We start from the raw sequence: 13793 nt of genomic DNA, 5'->3' as shown, positions 1-13793 counted from the left end.
GTGCAATGCACGGCGCAGGGGAATTTTAAGCGAGAAAATGCGCTCATGATTGACGTAACTGGAACTTTAAATTAAAGGAATTGTGCAGTTTGTAGTCTGTAGGGAAATTATTTTGAAGTGTAATCTAACAAATCAAAATGTGGAAAGGTGATGTGAGGTAAAGAGTGTTTTGGGCAGTGACCCGATGAACTACTCCTGTGTTGGCTATGCTTTCACAAAGCACATATTAAGATTAATTTTAAAGGTATTGTCGTAACACCTTGGTGATTTGTGTTGTAAAATCACACATTGCTTATAGTTGATTTGCCTGTTATGGTCCTTATTTATGAAATCAGCAGCTGATATGTTATTCAGGTAAGTGCCGACTTCATAAATAAAATGAATATTTAATGATCCGCAGCCACTTCGCACTTTAATGTAGACATACAGCACAGTGAACAGAGCATTACATATTTAATACTCACTTCCGACCAATCATAACACATGGAAAGCTTATCCATCGATGCACGTTTATCCAATGAAATCATTGTATAGTATCTTATGAAATAGTTGTCCAATGAAATAACTAGCCTCCAAGACCAGTGCCTTTTTTTTTTATTTATAGGAAACCAGTCTACTAGAAGTACATGTACATGTATATTGGCCGCAAGAGGGCGAACTATATTCACAGTTACATGTGCCGTGACTTTGGATTACCGCGCCCACTCATGGGTTTTGTTAAGTACATGCAAGTCTTATAAAACAAATTAGAACCAAGAAACTTGTTCAGGTAATAATTTAACCGCTTCACTTACGATTTGTTGCAACATATTTATGCGCTCCATAACAGTGAATAATGTATGAGTTATTATGTTATGTACAAATATTGTATCTCGTATCACCTGTGGTTATTCCCAGCGCTTTGAACCGACCACGGGAAAATAGGGCAATTTGTAATACAATTAAAGGTAAACAGACCTACAATTTTAAGTTTAACTCTTCTACAAATAGGACCCAATTTCATATACATAGAGCACAAATTCTGAAGTCCGGAATTCTACTGTTTTAATCTAATAACACAATTCCTATTATGAAAGGGTAATTTCAATATTCTTTTTAACCCCCCCCCCCCCCCCCAAACAGGAGTCTTCTGTACAAGCAACATTCTCAATTAAAACTGCTGCCATTGCTTGTTTTTCTACCTAAATTTTTCACAAACATTTTGACAAAATCTCTGACAAGTCCAAACAACAAATAAAATCAAAAGAAACTCAAATCAGTGTTATTTCCTCTCGACAGGTTTTTTATTATCTCATTATTCAGTTTTTTATAAACAGTGCGAGTCCCTAACATTTGCAACTCGTATCTCATTAACACAAGTCTCCAACATTATCAGAGACAAGATAAAACCCACGCAACGTCCCACCTTAAAAGCTGTCTCCAGAAAGTACTTGGATTGTGAAGTATGTTTTGTATAGCTGTAATTGGTATGCTAGTTTGAAGATGATGATGATTTTGTTTAACGGTATCGTTTGAGGGAGAGGGTGTTTCGTCTCTTCCAGCAAGCACGGCGTGAACCACCGATGGTCTGTTTGTACAGATGTCCCTTGCCAATACCTCTGCTCTTCTTGCCTGTAAAGAAAACAAAAGACGAAGATTAGTGGAGCTGCAAATATTTGCATCTTGTATTCGTGAAGATATTAAAAAAACATTCAACATATTAACAGGGGAAAAGATTTCCCAAATCAAGAAAAATGTCTATATTTTATTTTGTACTAGTAAGTAAAGAAGTCTCCTAAATTCCGAAAATCTACTCCACGTTTAGTAAAATATGTGGGGTCTGACAAGTTAAAAAAAAAACCTAGTCTACCCAGCAAGTAGTTGTTAACAAATCAAGCATGCAACTGTCCGTCAAAACGCCATGGGACATGAAACCCACAATGGTACCCTAGAAAATGTTGAGGTTTATTATGCTCTTAAAGGTGCATTGTTAGCATGTACTAGGCTTATTTTACATGACTGTAGTTGTACACTGTTGTTGCCAGGCTTAAAAAAAAAAAAAAGAGTTGCATGCCTGACAAATATAAATTGATACCTCACTATGCAATGCCACAAATCCCATACAGGGAAACTTTGTACAACAATCACAGAGATATTTATTCATTATACACTGAACAAAAATTGGGACAATTACACTGAATAAAGTTTACACAATCGGAGATCTTTTGTACAACAATTAGTGAGATTTTCAAATTTGTAAATCAGCGAACAGAAAGTTTTTTTTAGGGTGCGTTCGATTAGCTTCCCCGGGTCGACCCCAGTCTGTCCCCGGTACGTTCAAATAGCTTTTACGCCATTCCAGGGGCTCACCCAGGTCAGCCCTAAGTGCCCTGCTTGTGGAATGGGTCACTTGGGCCTGGCCCGAGGTGCATGACGTCACCACGAGAGGGTGAGTGATCGTTCGATTAGCTCTTGTCAGGGGCTCACCCGAGTGAGCACCGTCGGGGTTGACACAGGCAAGCTACCCGAATGCACCCTCAGAATCAGGGAAACATGGTGGCTGAGGCTTAATTTAACATAATTCCTATAGTCAAAGCAATTTTTAATACTCAACATCAAACCCCAACACAAACAAACGGCATTCAATTTCTTATAATATCAACCACACCCCCCCCCACACTGTAAGACCTGCTTAAGCATAAAGCCTTACTTGGTAATGAGTAATGAGGAGCTGTTGATAGTATAAAACATTGCAATAAACGGCTCCCTCAGAAGTAACTTAGTTTTCGAGAAAGAGGTAATTTTCCACAAATTTGATTTCGAGACCTCAGAATTAGATTTCGAGGTCTCGAATTTAAGCATCTGAATGCACACAACTTTGTGTGACAATGGTGTTTTTTCTTTCATTATTATCTGACAACTTCGACAAACAATTGAACTCAAATTTTTACAGGTTTGTTATCTTATGCATATGTTGAGTAAAACCAAGAGAGAAGACTGGTCTTTGACAATTACCAATAGTGTCCAGTGTCTTTAAAGTAACAAGTACAAATTAGTGTGTAAAAATGATCAATTTATCACTGAAATAAATGGCGCAGGAAAGGGTTAAACATTTGGGTTCTGAGGTGGACTTACCGGCTGATGTGAGCCCACGGAGTTCACGATGCTTGTGAACTGGGTTGCTTATCCATTGGGCGTCTGGGTTACGTCTGATGACCTTGTGGAAGGGATCCACCATGATGATCTCAAAGTATTTGTAGGTGGAGTCCTCGCAGAGCCAGTAGCTGTTCAGGACACGGAGGGCGCCGCAACGACGTCCAGCACGCTCCTGATGAGTTATACCAAAAGATACCAGTTGTAAACAATTTATTTTTAGAGAACATCGTATATAATCCCCTTTCACTGGTTGGTCTTAAAAATCTTTCTTAAGTGTATCAGTTTATGCCGATTCAAACTGCAGCGCTATCGAAAACGATAACGATCACTACACATTTTATTGGTTGAATTGCTCCACGCAGAATTTGCACACGCTCATTCAACCAATTAAATGCATATTTGTGTCGTGATTGTTATCGTTGCAATGTGACTCGGCCTTAATACACTTCTTCAGAGCGGCATTTTTCAAAAACTCAGCTTGGGTTCTGTCATCAATTATTAAGCAGGTGCTCTTCGGAAGTTCCCCAATTCAGAGACAGAGCCTAAAGCCTGGTTCGAAACACAAATGCAATAAAAATTTTGATGCCACAAAATCGCCACAAAATCGCAACAAAATGAACTATTATAATCCTTATGAATTGACTTGTGCTGAACTCCTGCTAAACATTTGTTGAAAAACAGCCATGTGAGGTCAAAACTGGCTTTGCATTATTATAACGGTGATTAACTGGGCTTAAGCCGAGATATTAAAAAAAAGCCCAAAAGAGTCTTCAATGCCCTTTTATTGAAACTCCTTTGGCAATTTTGAAATGTTGTGGAGCAAAGGACGTAGCTGATTACTTATATCAGGCATGACACTTCGCCCTCAGGAAAAAAGTTGGGACAATTCAATCAAATACAAGAGGATGACCTACATACAGTATAATGTTCACGTATAGCCTTTTATAGATTTTTTAGACTTATTCAATAAACAATTTTGCTGACTTTTATCCTGGGGCAAAAAAGTCACAAATCAAATTAAAGTAGGAAGATACTAGACTTTCTTTGTACAATTTTGTCGACTGTCACTTCATGTAGATCGTCTGCATAATAATTTAAGTGCTAACAAACTTGCAGATCAGAGCGAATTGCAGCTAATATGCAAACGTTTTTGTTAAGTCATGCCATGCCAATTCACAAAAATCTTCTAAAACCAGAAATGTTTTTATTTATGTTCAGCATGTTATGTTAATTTTCATTTATGCTTAGCCAAAACTTAAAATTTTGTTGTTCAAGAACGCCCTACAGTTTTGATTAGCCCTTGAAAGAACCCTGGGCCCAGTGCACCGATACTTTAGGCTGCGCCCATGGCGCACGTGTGGGCAAGAACACGCGAGCCTCTCCAATGCCATTCTGCACAACTCTGCCCCGCGCGCCAAGCAAACGCGCTTGCATGTCGGACTTAATAGTCTCAGACTTTTGGTTGTGCAATGGGTTGTGATTGGTCAATACGCAATGGGATCTGTCTGGGATAACTTTCCGTATGGCGCCACCACTTTTTCACTCATTTTTACAAAAAGGGATATATCAATCAGGTAAATAAGTTCCTATATTATTTTATATCAAATGAAAAAGTGGTGGCGCCATCTGGAAACTTTTCCTGTCTATTCCCTAGAGCTGCTTGAGCACATCAAAATTATGCTTAGTAAAATAAGGTTACAAGCCAAAATAGCATGTCACATGTACAATTGTGACGGGTATACTGCTAGTTTTTGCTCATCAGAGATTTTGTACGCAGGAAATTAGATCAGTCATTTTCCGGGCACATCAAACACCGCTGCTACCGGACAATATTTCAAACGCTTACCTCAGCAACTGACTGAAGACTACGCTGGAACTTCAGCTGGTTCACACCCTGGTTGGTTGGCTTACCGTAGGTGGCACCTTTGGGTACGGGCCTCTTACGTCCACCACGGCGCACGCGCACACGGTAGATGACGTATCCTAAGAGTGGGGAAAGAAAAAACAAAACAATACTTAGCCGAGGTTGGGAGAACAACTTCTGAAACTTGAGACGATTTATAGCAGGCCTAATAATGAACCCTGGCACCCACAGCAAATTTCCTATTGCCCTGTGATTTTGCTGCGGTGCCACGCACTCATCAGTCCTCGAGATAGTTGCCCGTAAGAGGCCTTGACTTTCATTCTCAAAGGGGGTAAAAGGAAGGGGAAAGAGAAAAAGGACTATCAAGCAGATAGAAAACGATTCATGAAACTCGAGACACAAAGACAAATTTCTGAAAAAGTAGTAAACATTTTGAGCAACATGCCCCGAGGTCTTGTGGCATTTCCCAAAAAATGTATATTGTTTATAATTGCCATAACATAGTGTTTACCGACCTCATACAAATTGAACCTAAGCATTAATGCCATAATCTGTTGATTGAATCTTTACCTTGCTTTGCCCGGTAACCCATACGTCTGGCCTTGTCGGGACGTGTTGGTCGGGATGCACGGTGAACCGATGACAACTGGCGCAGGTTCCATGTGCGTACACGGGAGAGAAAGCGCATCACATCGCACTGCTTCTTCCTATACAACTCTTGCATGTACTTGTATGCCCCCATCTTGACTTAAAGGGGCTTGTCCTGTGGAAGAAATTGAAAATAATAAACGATTACCGATAAGATTTTGAAAAGGCTGAGGGGGAGGCGCCCTTTAAAATGTAAGATTGAAGTTTCACAAACATTAGTCATTTGGAGTTTGCCACACGCAACACATCTGGACCCATTTCTCTGAAGTTAAGCAATTGGTAAATTAAGCGCTTTTCCATCGGGCGGGACGGTGGTTTACATCAACTGAATGTGTTCAAATACCTGTGGGCAGAGCGGATTCATAAAGAAAACAATGAAATGTTGGCAGTTGGCACCCTCGCTCCGTCCACAGCCTGGCCTGCTGTTAACGTCGTGATTTGAATGGTGTGATTGGGAATTTAATAACAGGAAAATACATTTGGAGGAAGTTGAACATTTTTAGCAATAAACATTTAAAAATGTTTAATTTTTGAAATATCAAAAACAAGAGAAAGCTTAAAAGAGGTAAGTGTTCACACATTAGCTGGTTTAAACCATCGACCCAGATCCACTCGTAAGGAAAACGGCTTTAAAATTTAAATGGGTTCAGCAGGCATGGGCATGGCAGGTGGCCAAGGATTTACCTTTTTTGGCTTGTCCACACAACAGAGAGTGTGAAAAAGACAAGTCCGAAGAAGATAGTGTGACTGAATCAGAATGTAGCTTTGAGTTTGAACCATTTTGATCTTAGTTCTATTTTGTAACAAACACTTTCACATTTTTACAAAATTACAATTACATTTTCAATTTTGTCATTTTATTTTTGATTTAAATTATAATTTCGCATCTAAAAAATTCAAAATGTATTTAACTTATTTTCTTTTCTCATTGTCTCATCACAACAGACACAGTAACAACATTGCTTTTATTATGAAAGTCATCACGAGATGGTATGGGATGGCATGAAAGTGGCGGTCGCAACATCATTATCAACAAATTCAGGATTTCTTATTGTTGGGCCACATCATTTTATTTATTTGAGTTCGGCTTACATGCATTGTACCTCTTGTACAATAACCATTTGTATGACAGTGTAGCCAGGTAGCAATTCTAATTTGAATCCTTAATTAAAATGTAAACTACGAAATTTTGGCGTTGTGTTAAACAGTAACACGTTACGTTGTATTCCGTGCACGCAGGCGTAATCCATGTTTCTGTTTTACGTCGAGGAAAAGTGATGACAGAACTTCCAAATTTTAACCACTTTGTACAAACTAAAGTATACAAATAATGACATTCCAATAATCTTCATATATATCGTAATGTTAATTTGGGTCTGAAAAGATACGATGGATATAAATTAAGTGTGATTTATACGGAAAACAAAATGCCTCTCACCCCTAAAATGCATACAAGAAACAGAACACACTGAGAAAAGAACGCCCTCTATCGAGATTTTCAATCATCTACTACAATTAGTCTGGTTACTATTTCCACGAGAGAAAGTTAACAGAAAATACATTGCACAGCATGGGGTTTCTGACTTGAAAAAAAGTTTGACGCACTCGCTGGCAGGGTGTATTTGACACAAAGATCTTTAATGTGGGTTCAACCATTAAATTATAAAACGAGGTTGTTCAATCCGATATTTCCCGAAATTAATCCGAAAACTTCCGGAAAGATTATTACCCACAAGTCTTTGATTCAAGATGGCAGCCTCCACGTCGTCTACATTTATTTTTTGCTAGTTTCCGCTTTAAATTAAACAACTTAAAAAAAGCCGTCGAAACTAAAACAGTCTACTTCGGTTTGCTGAATTGAAAGGTTGTCTCTTCGATCTACACGTTATTTGTTGGATTTCCTGTGCATCATAGCGGACCTTGAGTCCTTGACCAGCATAGTTTATTTTGTAAAATTTGTTGGTGTTGGTTTTGGATTTTGCATTCAATTCGCACTACTCGCAGATATGCGAATGTATGCACCAACACCAACTCGACCTTCAATCAATAACTACCTAGCTAGAAAACTAGCTGACTTTATTTAATGAAACTGCAACTTAACATTTGATTGAATGAAGCTGACCCAGTTTGCATTTGGTCTTCTTGTTATTGAAAATGAAATGTTCTCCATTTTTACTGGACTGGCTTGCTTGAGTGGATGAGTCACTGTACTACGTACGTTACTACGTAGTATACAAACATGACAAACAATATGATCATTGCTTTTTCAGAGCTTCTTTAGTGACCATCCTGACCATGCGATGGAGGAAAATGCTATTAAAATAACAGTCCTCTCAAGCAAAAGCATGACAAGAGATCAAGATGCCAATATGACTATAATACATGTATGACTATGAGCGAGTGCTAGTGTGTGTTTACAATTATTGTTGAGAGACAGTTGGAAACCAGACTCCTGTCCAGAGCTCAGTTTGTTGGAGTATATAAAGCAACAGCAATTCGAGGAAGATTTAATGTGACAATTCGAAAAACATCATCCTCCTGTAACCTTGGATACAAACTGAATGGTAATTGACTGGTAAAAAACGCCTGTATCAAATTGATTTATGCATCTGTAGGACAGTTGAAGTTAAATCCACACAAGAATCAACATGAATTGGATGTGGTTTTTAGCTTTTATAATTCTCATTGCCATTTGTGGGGCGTTGCGCCATGTCGTCCTGCGAGGGCGTCCTAAGGAGACAACGGGACATAATCCAACATTTGTGCAGTTCCAGAGGAAGTACTTCATCGCGTACTTTCTTGCCCTCGCCTCGGATTGGCTCCAGGGACCCTATCTGTATAAACTTTACTACCATTATGGATTCTTGGAACCACAGATTGCCGTGCTGTACGTGTGCGGGTTTGCTTCAAGTGTTGTTCTGGGTACGGCAACTAGTACAATGGCAAATCACTACGGCCGTAAGAAACTCTGCATTACGTTTTCAATTGTCTACTCAATTTCGTGCCTAACGAAACTCTCCCGTAATTACGGTCTCCTTATTCTTGGGAGAATATTAGGCGGGATGTCAACGTCGCTCCTGTTTACAGCGTACGAAGCATGGTACATCCACGAACATGTTGAGTCGAACGACTTCCCGAAGGAATGGGTCTCAATAACCTTCTCCAAAGCGACATTTTGGAACGGCGTTCTGGCCATTGTCGCAGGTGTCGTGTCGTGGCTTTTTGCGGAGTTGTTGGACCTGGGGCCCGTCTCCCCCTTCATGATTGCGATACCTTTGCTGTTGACGTCCGGCGCTGTCATCGCGTCGTCCTGGGACGAGAACACAGGCAGCAAGAAGGTCAAAATTTCAAAGTCCTGCATGGAGGGGTTGAGGCATATCGTGAACTCCAGACGCATGCTGCTCATCGGCATCATGCAGTCCCTCTTCGAGAGTGTAATGTTCATCTTCATCTTCATCTGGACCCCCGTCCTTGACGTTCAACCCTATCCTCCTCTTGGGATCATCTTCTCCAGCTTTATGGCCTGCATAATGATCGGCTCCTACCTCTTTGAGATTCTGAGTAGGGAGCCATTTCGGATTCCAGCCTACACCATCGTCAATGGCTCGATCCTCCTGGGGCTCATTGCAATCTCAGCCTGCGTCTGCTCGACAAAATCCTACCATGATTATCGAGCTGTTTCCTACATGTCGTTCTTGCTGCTCGAGGTCGCTTGCGGGTTGTACTTCCCATCCATGGGGTTCCTTCGCGGACGTATCCTCCCGGAAGCTCACCGCGCGGGGATCATGAACTGGTTCCGCGTCCCATTGAACCTCATTGCGTGCATACTTCTGATGGTACTGCACGGAGACTCCTCCAGCACTGGTACCCAGCACATGTTCATCATCTGCTCGTTGTTGTTGGCGTTGGCGCTGTTCTGTGGGATCCGTTTTGCGAATATGGTCAAGGACGATGAGAACTTGAAAGTGGAGACTTTGGACGCTGGAAACAAAACTGAAAATGGGAGCGTTGAGGCGGTGGTAGTCCGTTAGGGTCATGCATGTCACTTTAGGCAATTTACAGGCAACCAGTTTCAGGCCATTTCAAAGAAGAAAAGCCATTGTAGACTTCATTGTTAAAATTTTAAGGGGGATCAAACATTGTTTGAAGAATGACTGAAGTGCTACCAAAATGATCCTGTAGCCTACACTGCAGTTGGTTGCCTCCAAGTTGCCTGTAACAGGCCTGGAATTTCATCTTTTAGAGGGCAAGGCCATTTTCATTTTGAAAAGGGCACTTCAATAGGAGACTTTCCAACGCTAGGTGGCAGCAGACATACCGGGTAAATTTCCATTGTTTACGTAGTTCTGAACATGCGCATAATTCTGAGAACAATGGATTTACCCAGTAAGTCTGCTGCCCTCTATCGTCCCAGAAAGTCTCCCATTGGAAAATCTTAAAGTCTATGGGAATTTCTGAAAGGGCACCAAGGCCAAGACAAGGGCAACGGAGTCCATGGCCTTTGTCGCCTCCATGGAATTCCAGGCCTGCTGTAAATGTTGCCTCATAGACAAGCTCGAAATCCATAGTTGACTGTGCGTAAAGCATAGAACTTTCGCAATGCGCAGAACTAAACATTTTATACACGTGCCAGGCAGTAATTCTAGAACCTGTATTGCAAGCTTTGTTTAGAAATCTGTTGAAACTAGTGTTCTTGGCATGTAATGTATTTTCCAGTTTTAAGGATTGCGCACTTTTGGTCACAAAAAATGATACCCACATTTATCTGATACTTGAAGACAAAAGATGCATTTGTTACAATTGTTTACATTTTACGGGGATGGTTCATGGGGAAGTTTTACACTTTTTTTATGTGGTACATGGGTGTATGTATTTATAAAATTCAGTTCTTGGATGGTGTACTGTGTACAGGGTAGTGGTCTTGGATTTTTAGTTGGCCCAATATTTTGCTGAATGACATGCTGAATGTCATAAAAGTTGTTTTTCTCTGCAAGAATATTGACAGATGCTTTCAAAAAGAAAATGACCATAAATAGTACATGTATAATGTGTATGCGATGGTGTACAAATGAGCACTGATGCTAAAAAATCAGTACCTAAACCTCATCAGAAAACATTGCAAAAATCAGAGGCAATCTAAAAAGAGAGAATCCATTCACATTTGAATGTTCACATTTCTTGGGGGTCGAAAGACATTCTTTGCAAAACTGGTCAACTGTGCTGCCAAAGTGGTCCTGTAACATGCACTGCAGTTGGTTGCCTCCAAGTTGCCTCATGTGACAAGGCTCTTTAAGTAAAACTGCAACCGTGTCACATTTTGTTAACTGACACACATTTCTGAAATCTTACTTATACATTGTAGTGCGTTTGATTATTGTGTGTATTTATAAAAGTGTATTGTTAAATGGTTAAAGATCAACTTGAACAAAATCACGCAATCTAATTTGACTATTTATTTCTTGTTTAGTTTTGTGATCATAATTGTGAATTTGTGAGGTCGTCCTCCCTGTAATTTCGGAACAGTGTAGTGTTTTGATTGTAATGTTATCATTGCACACCCATTTACCTTTCTACAGTTTCATTCAAGTGTATCTTTAAGACCCTTGAGGTAAAATGTTTCTTAGTGCCATTTCAAATGTATTAGTCCCTCTTGTACAATGTACAGTACATATATATTAGTTCACAATTTAATTAATAATTGGGTGTACTGTTTTTAAAAGTAATTTATTTAAAATTCTTTCCCAAGATGATTATAGGAATATTATGCTTCATTGTTAAACTGTTCTACATGTGTTTTAAGTATGTTTAAAATTGTCCTAAATGTGATAGATCCATTTCACTGATGTTCATGAATATTCACAGACAAACTGTGTACAGTGGTGTATGGAGACGAAAGGAAAACGGGGGAAAAAAAGGTCTCAATCTGGACATTTATTTTAAACAGTTCAAACATGTTGATGTCGTGTCCTTTGCATTTCAGCTTTTCAGCTAAGCTACAAGTAAGGATGATTAGCCTCCCAAATTACTAGCTGGCGATGACAAGTGAATTGGGTCAATTATAACAATCATGGTAAAGGGGTGTTTATTTGTTTATCTTTGTAACATGTATGATATCTTTTTTTAGTAATAAACTTTTTCAAGAACTTTTGTTGAGATGTTGTTTTGGGTAACTCGGTTGTTAATGTTGTAGCCTTGATTTGATAGAGCTACTTTAGCTATTATTTAGCCGAGTAGCGCATATTAAAGACACTGGATACTATTGGTAATTGTCAAAGACCAGTCTTCTCACTTGGTGTATCTCAACATACAAATAACAAACCCGTGAAAATTTGAGCTCAATTGGTCGTCGCAGTAGCGAGATAATAATGAAAGAAAAAACACCCTTGTCACACGAAGTTGCGTGCTTTCAGAGGCTTGATTTCAAGACCTCAAACTCTAATTCTGAGGTCTCGAAATCAAATTCACGAAAAATTACTTCTCTCTCGAAAACTAATGTATGTCACTTCAGATTGAGCCGTTTCTCACAATGTTTTATACTATCATCAACAGCTCTCCATTGCTTGCTAGCATGTAAGTTTTTTTATGCTAATAATTATTTTGAGTACTTTTTTACCAATAGTGTCCACTGCCTTGAATGTTGCACAGGCTGTATACTGCCCCAGGGAGCTGCTAAGAACAAGGACGACAAGGACAACATAAGTCATGTATTTATGTTGTCTTTATTTTTACTGTTTATTCTCGTACTTTTAAAGCTTGCATTGGGCTTACATTCCTATCAAAAATAATCAGCAAGCAAAAAGGCAAGAGAACAAAAGAGACAAGTCAAAATAATTAATTTCTTTTAAATTAGTTATAACATTCCTTACATCTGTCATAATAATATGCATCATAACTGTTTACTAAAATAAAATAAAAAATTAGAGTGTCCAGGGGATGATTTCACAAAGAGTTGGGTTAGGACTAGTCCTAGGAGATATCAAAAACTTGAGGCTAGTCCCAAGTTAGGACGAGCAACTCGTCCTAACTAGAGATAAGACTAGTCCTAACTCTTTGTGAAATCCACCCCTGTGCCAATACTGTTCATTTAGCTGGTGGCTGGTATTCAGTTTAATTGACATTTAGGGGCACCTACATGTAACCATAACTGCTTCTCTGACCCGGGTGTTTAAATGCGAGTGTGGGCTGAGAGAGTTGGATTAATCCCTTTGTAGAGAACATGTACCAGCGACCTTAAAGAAAAATATGTCCTGAGCAAATACGGATCATTTGGCCGGTGTTTATACCCAGTTTCCTTGACATTAAATGACCGAGAATAGTTCTACTACATGTACCCCAGCCGTCGATTTCACAAAACTCTTCCTAACTTAAAGACTAATCTAAGGACTTGGGAGAAGTCACAACCCTGCACTGTAGCATGCAGACCTTAAGATTAATCCTAAGTTAGGAAGAGTTACTCGTCCTAACTCGAGATAGGACGAGTCCGAACTCCTTGTGAAATCGACGGCTGGACATGCTGGATAGGATGCTAGTCTATCGCAGGCTACTCTCCTGTTCTCAATGGTGCCCAATTGTACTCCCGAGTGGAGAGAAGCTACATGTACTACGATAAAGCCCCTTGCTCAAGGACACTAGTGACTGACCAGGCCAGGATTCGAACCCATGTTCAGAGTTTTTTCTTGGGTCAACTGCCCTGGACCGCTCGGCCACAACACACTACTTCACTCACTAAAACCAAAAACCAGAAGTGGATAAACAAAAAATAAAAAATAGTATAGAAAACAATCCTTAAATAGAGAAAATCTGTCTTATGGCATTTAGATTTTCATTTCATGAAAACAAACCAAAAACTGCAAGAGTATGGGCCTCTATTACCGTAGCTTTTTAATACCAGGTACATGGTCATGTGACCACCCAAAGCCACAAGTTTCAATTTAAACAAAATAAAAGATAAACTGCCCTCTCATGAGAAAAAAAACTACAAACAATACATGTCTGAAAAGAAATAATAATACACATGTAAGTTTGGTTTCTGAAAGTAGGGTTAAACCATAAATTGAGTTTCAAATAAAGTTTCCAAGAAATATAAGAGTTGGAACATCATTGGTTTCTGAAAGAATATGTTCAATCAAAATCCAATCCTCATTTT

At 39.4% G+C, this 13793-nt stretch overlaps 2 protein-coding genes across 2 annotated transcripts; one reads left to right on the top strand and one right to left on the bottom strand.

Annotated features, from left to right (window-relative positions):
- Positions 1–1255: 1255 nt before the first annotated feature.
- On the bottom strand, positions 1256–7170 carry LOC117299484 (60S ribosomal protein L15-like). The gene is made up of 5 exons (XM_033783026.1): positions 7086–7170; positions 5570–5762; positions 4982–5118; positions 3115–3307; positions 1256–1611 (listed from the first exon to the last, which is right to left on the bottom strand). The coding sequence occupies exons 2-5, from the start codon at positions 5739–5741 to the stop codon at positions 1499–1501; spliced, it is 615 nt and encodes a 204-aa protein (XP_033638917.1). The 5' UTR covers positions 5742–5762; positions 7086–7170; the 3' UTR covers positions 1256–1498.
- Positions 7171–7405: 235 nt separating this feature from the next.
- LOC117299458 (molybdate-anion transporter-like) lies at positions 7406–9909 on the top strand. Its single transcript, XM_033782996.1, has one exon. It carries the CDS (start codon positions 8296–8298, stop codon positions 9676–9678), a length of 1383 nt encoding a protein of 460 aa, XP_033638887.1. The 5' UTR covers positions 7406–8295; the 3' UTR covers positions 9679–9909.
- The last annotated feature ends 3884 nt before the right edge of the window (positions 9910–13793 follow it).

This window comes from Asterias rubens, chromosome 14 (assembly GCF_902459465.1).
Source record: "Asterias rubens chromosome 14, eAstRub1.3, whole genome shotgun sequence".
NCBI classification, from domain to species: domain Eukaryota; kingdom Metazoa; phylum Echinodermata; class Asteroidea; order Forcipulatida; family Asteriidae; genus Asterias; species Asterias rubens.
This window is presented reverse-complemented; position numbering and strand designations above follow the sequence as displayed.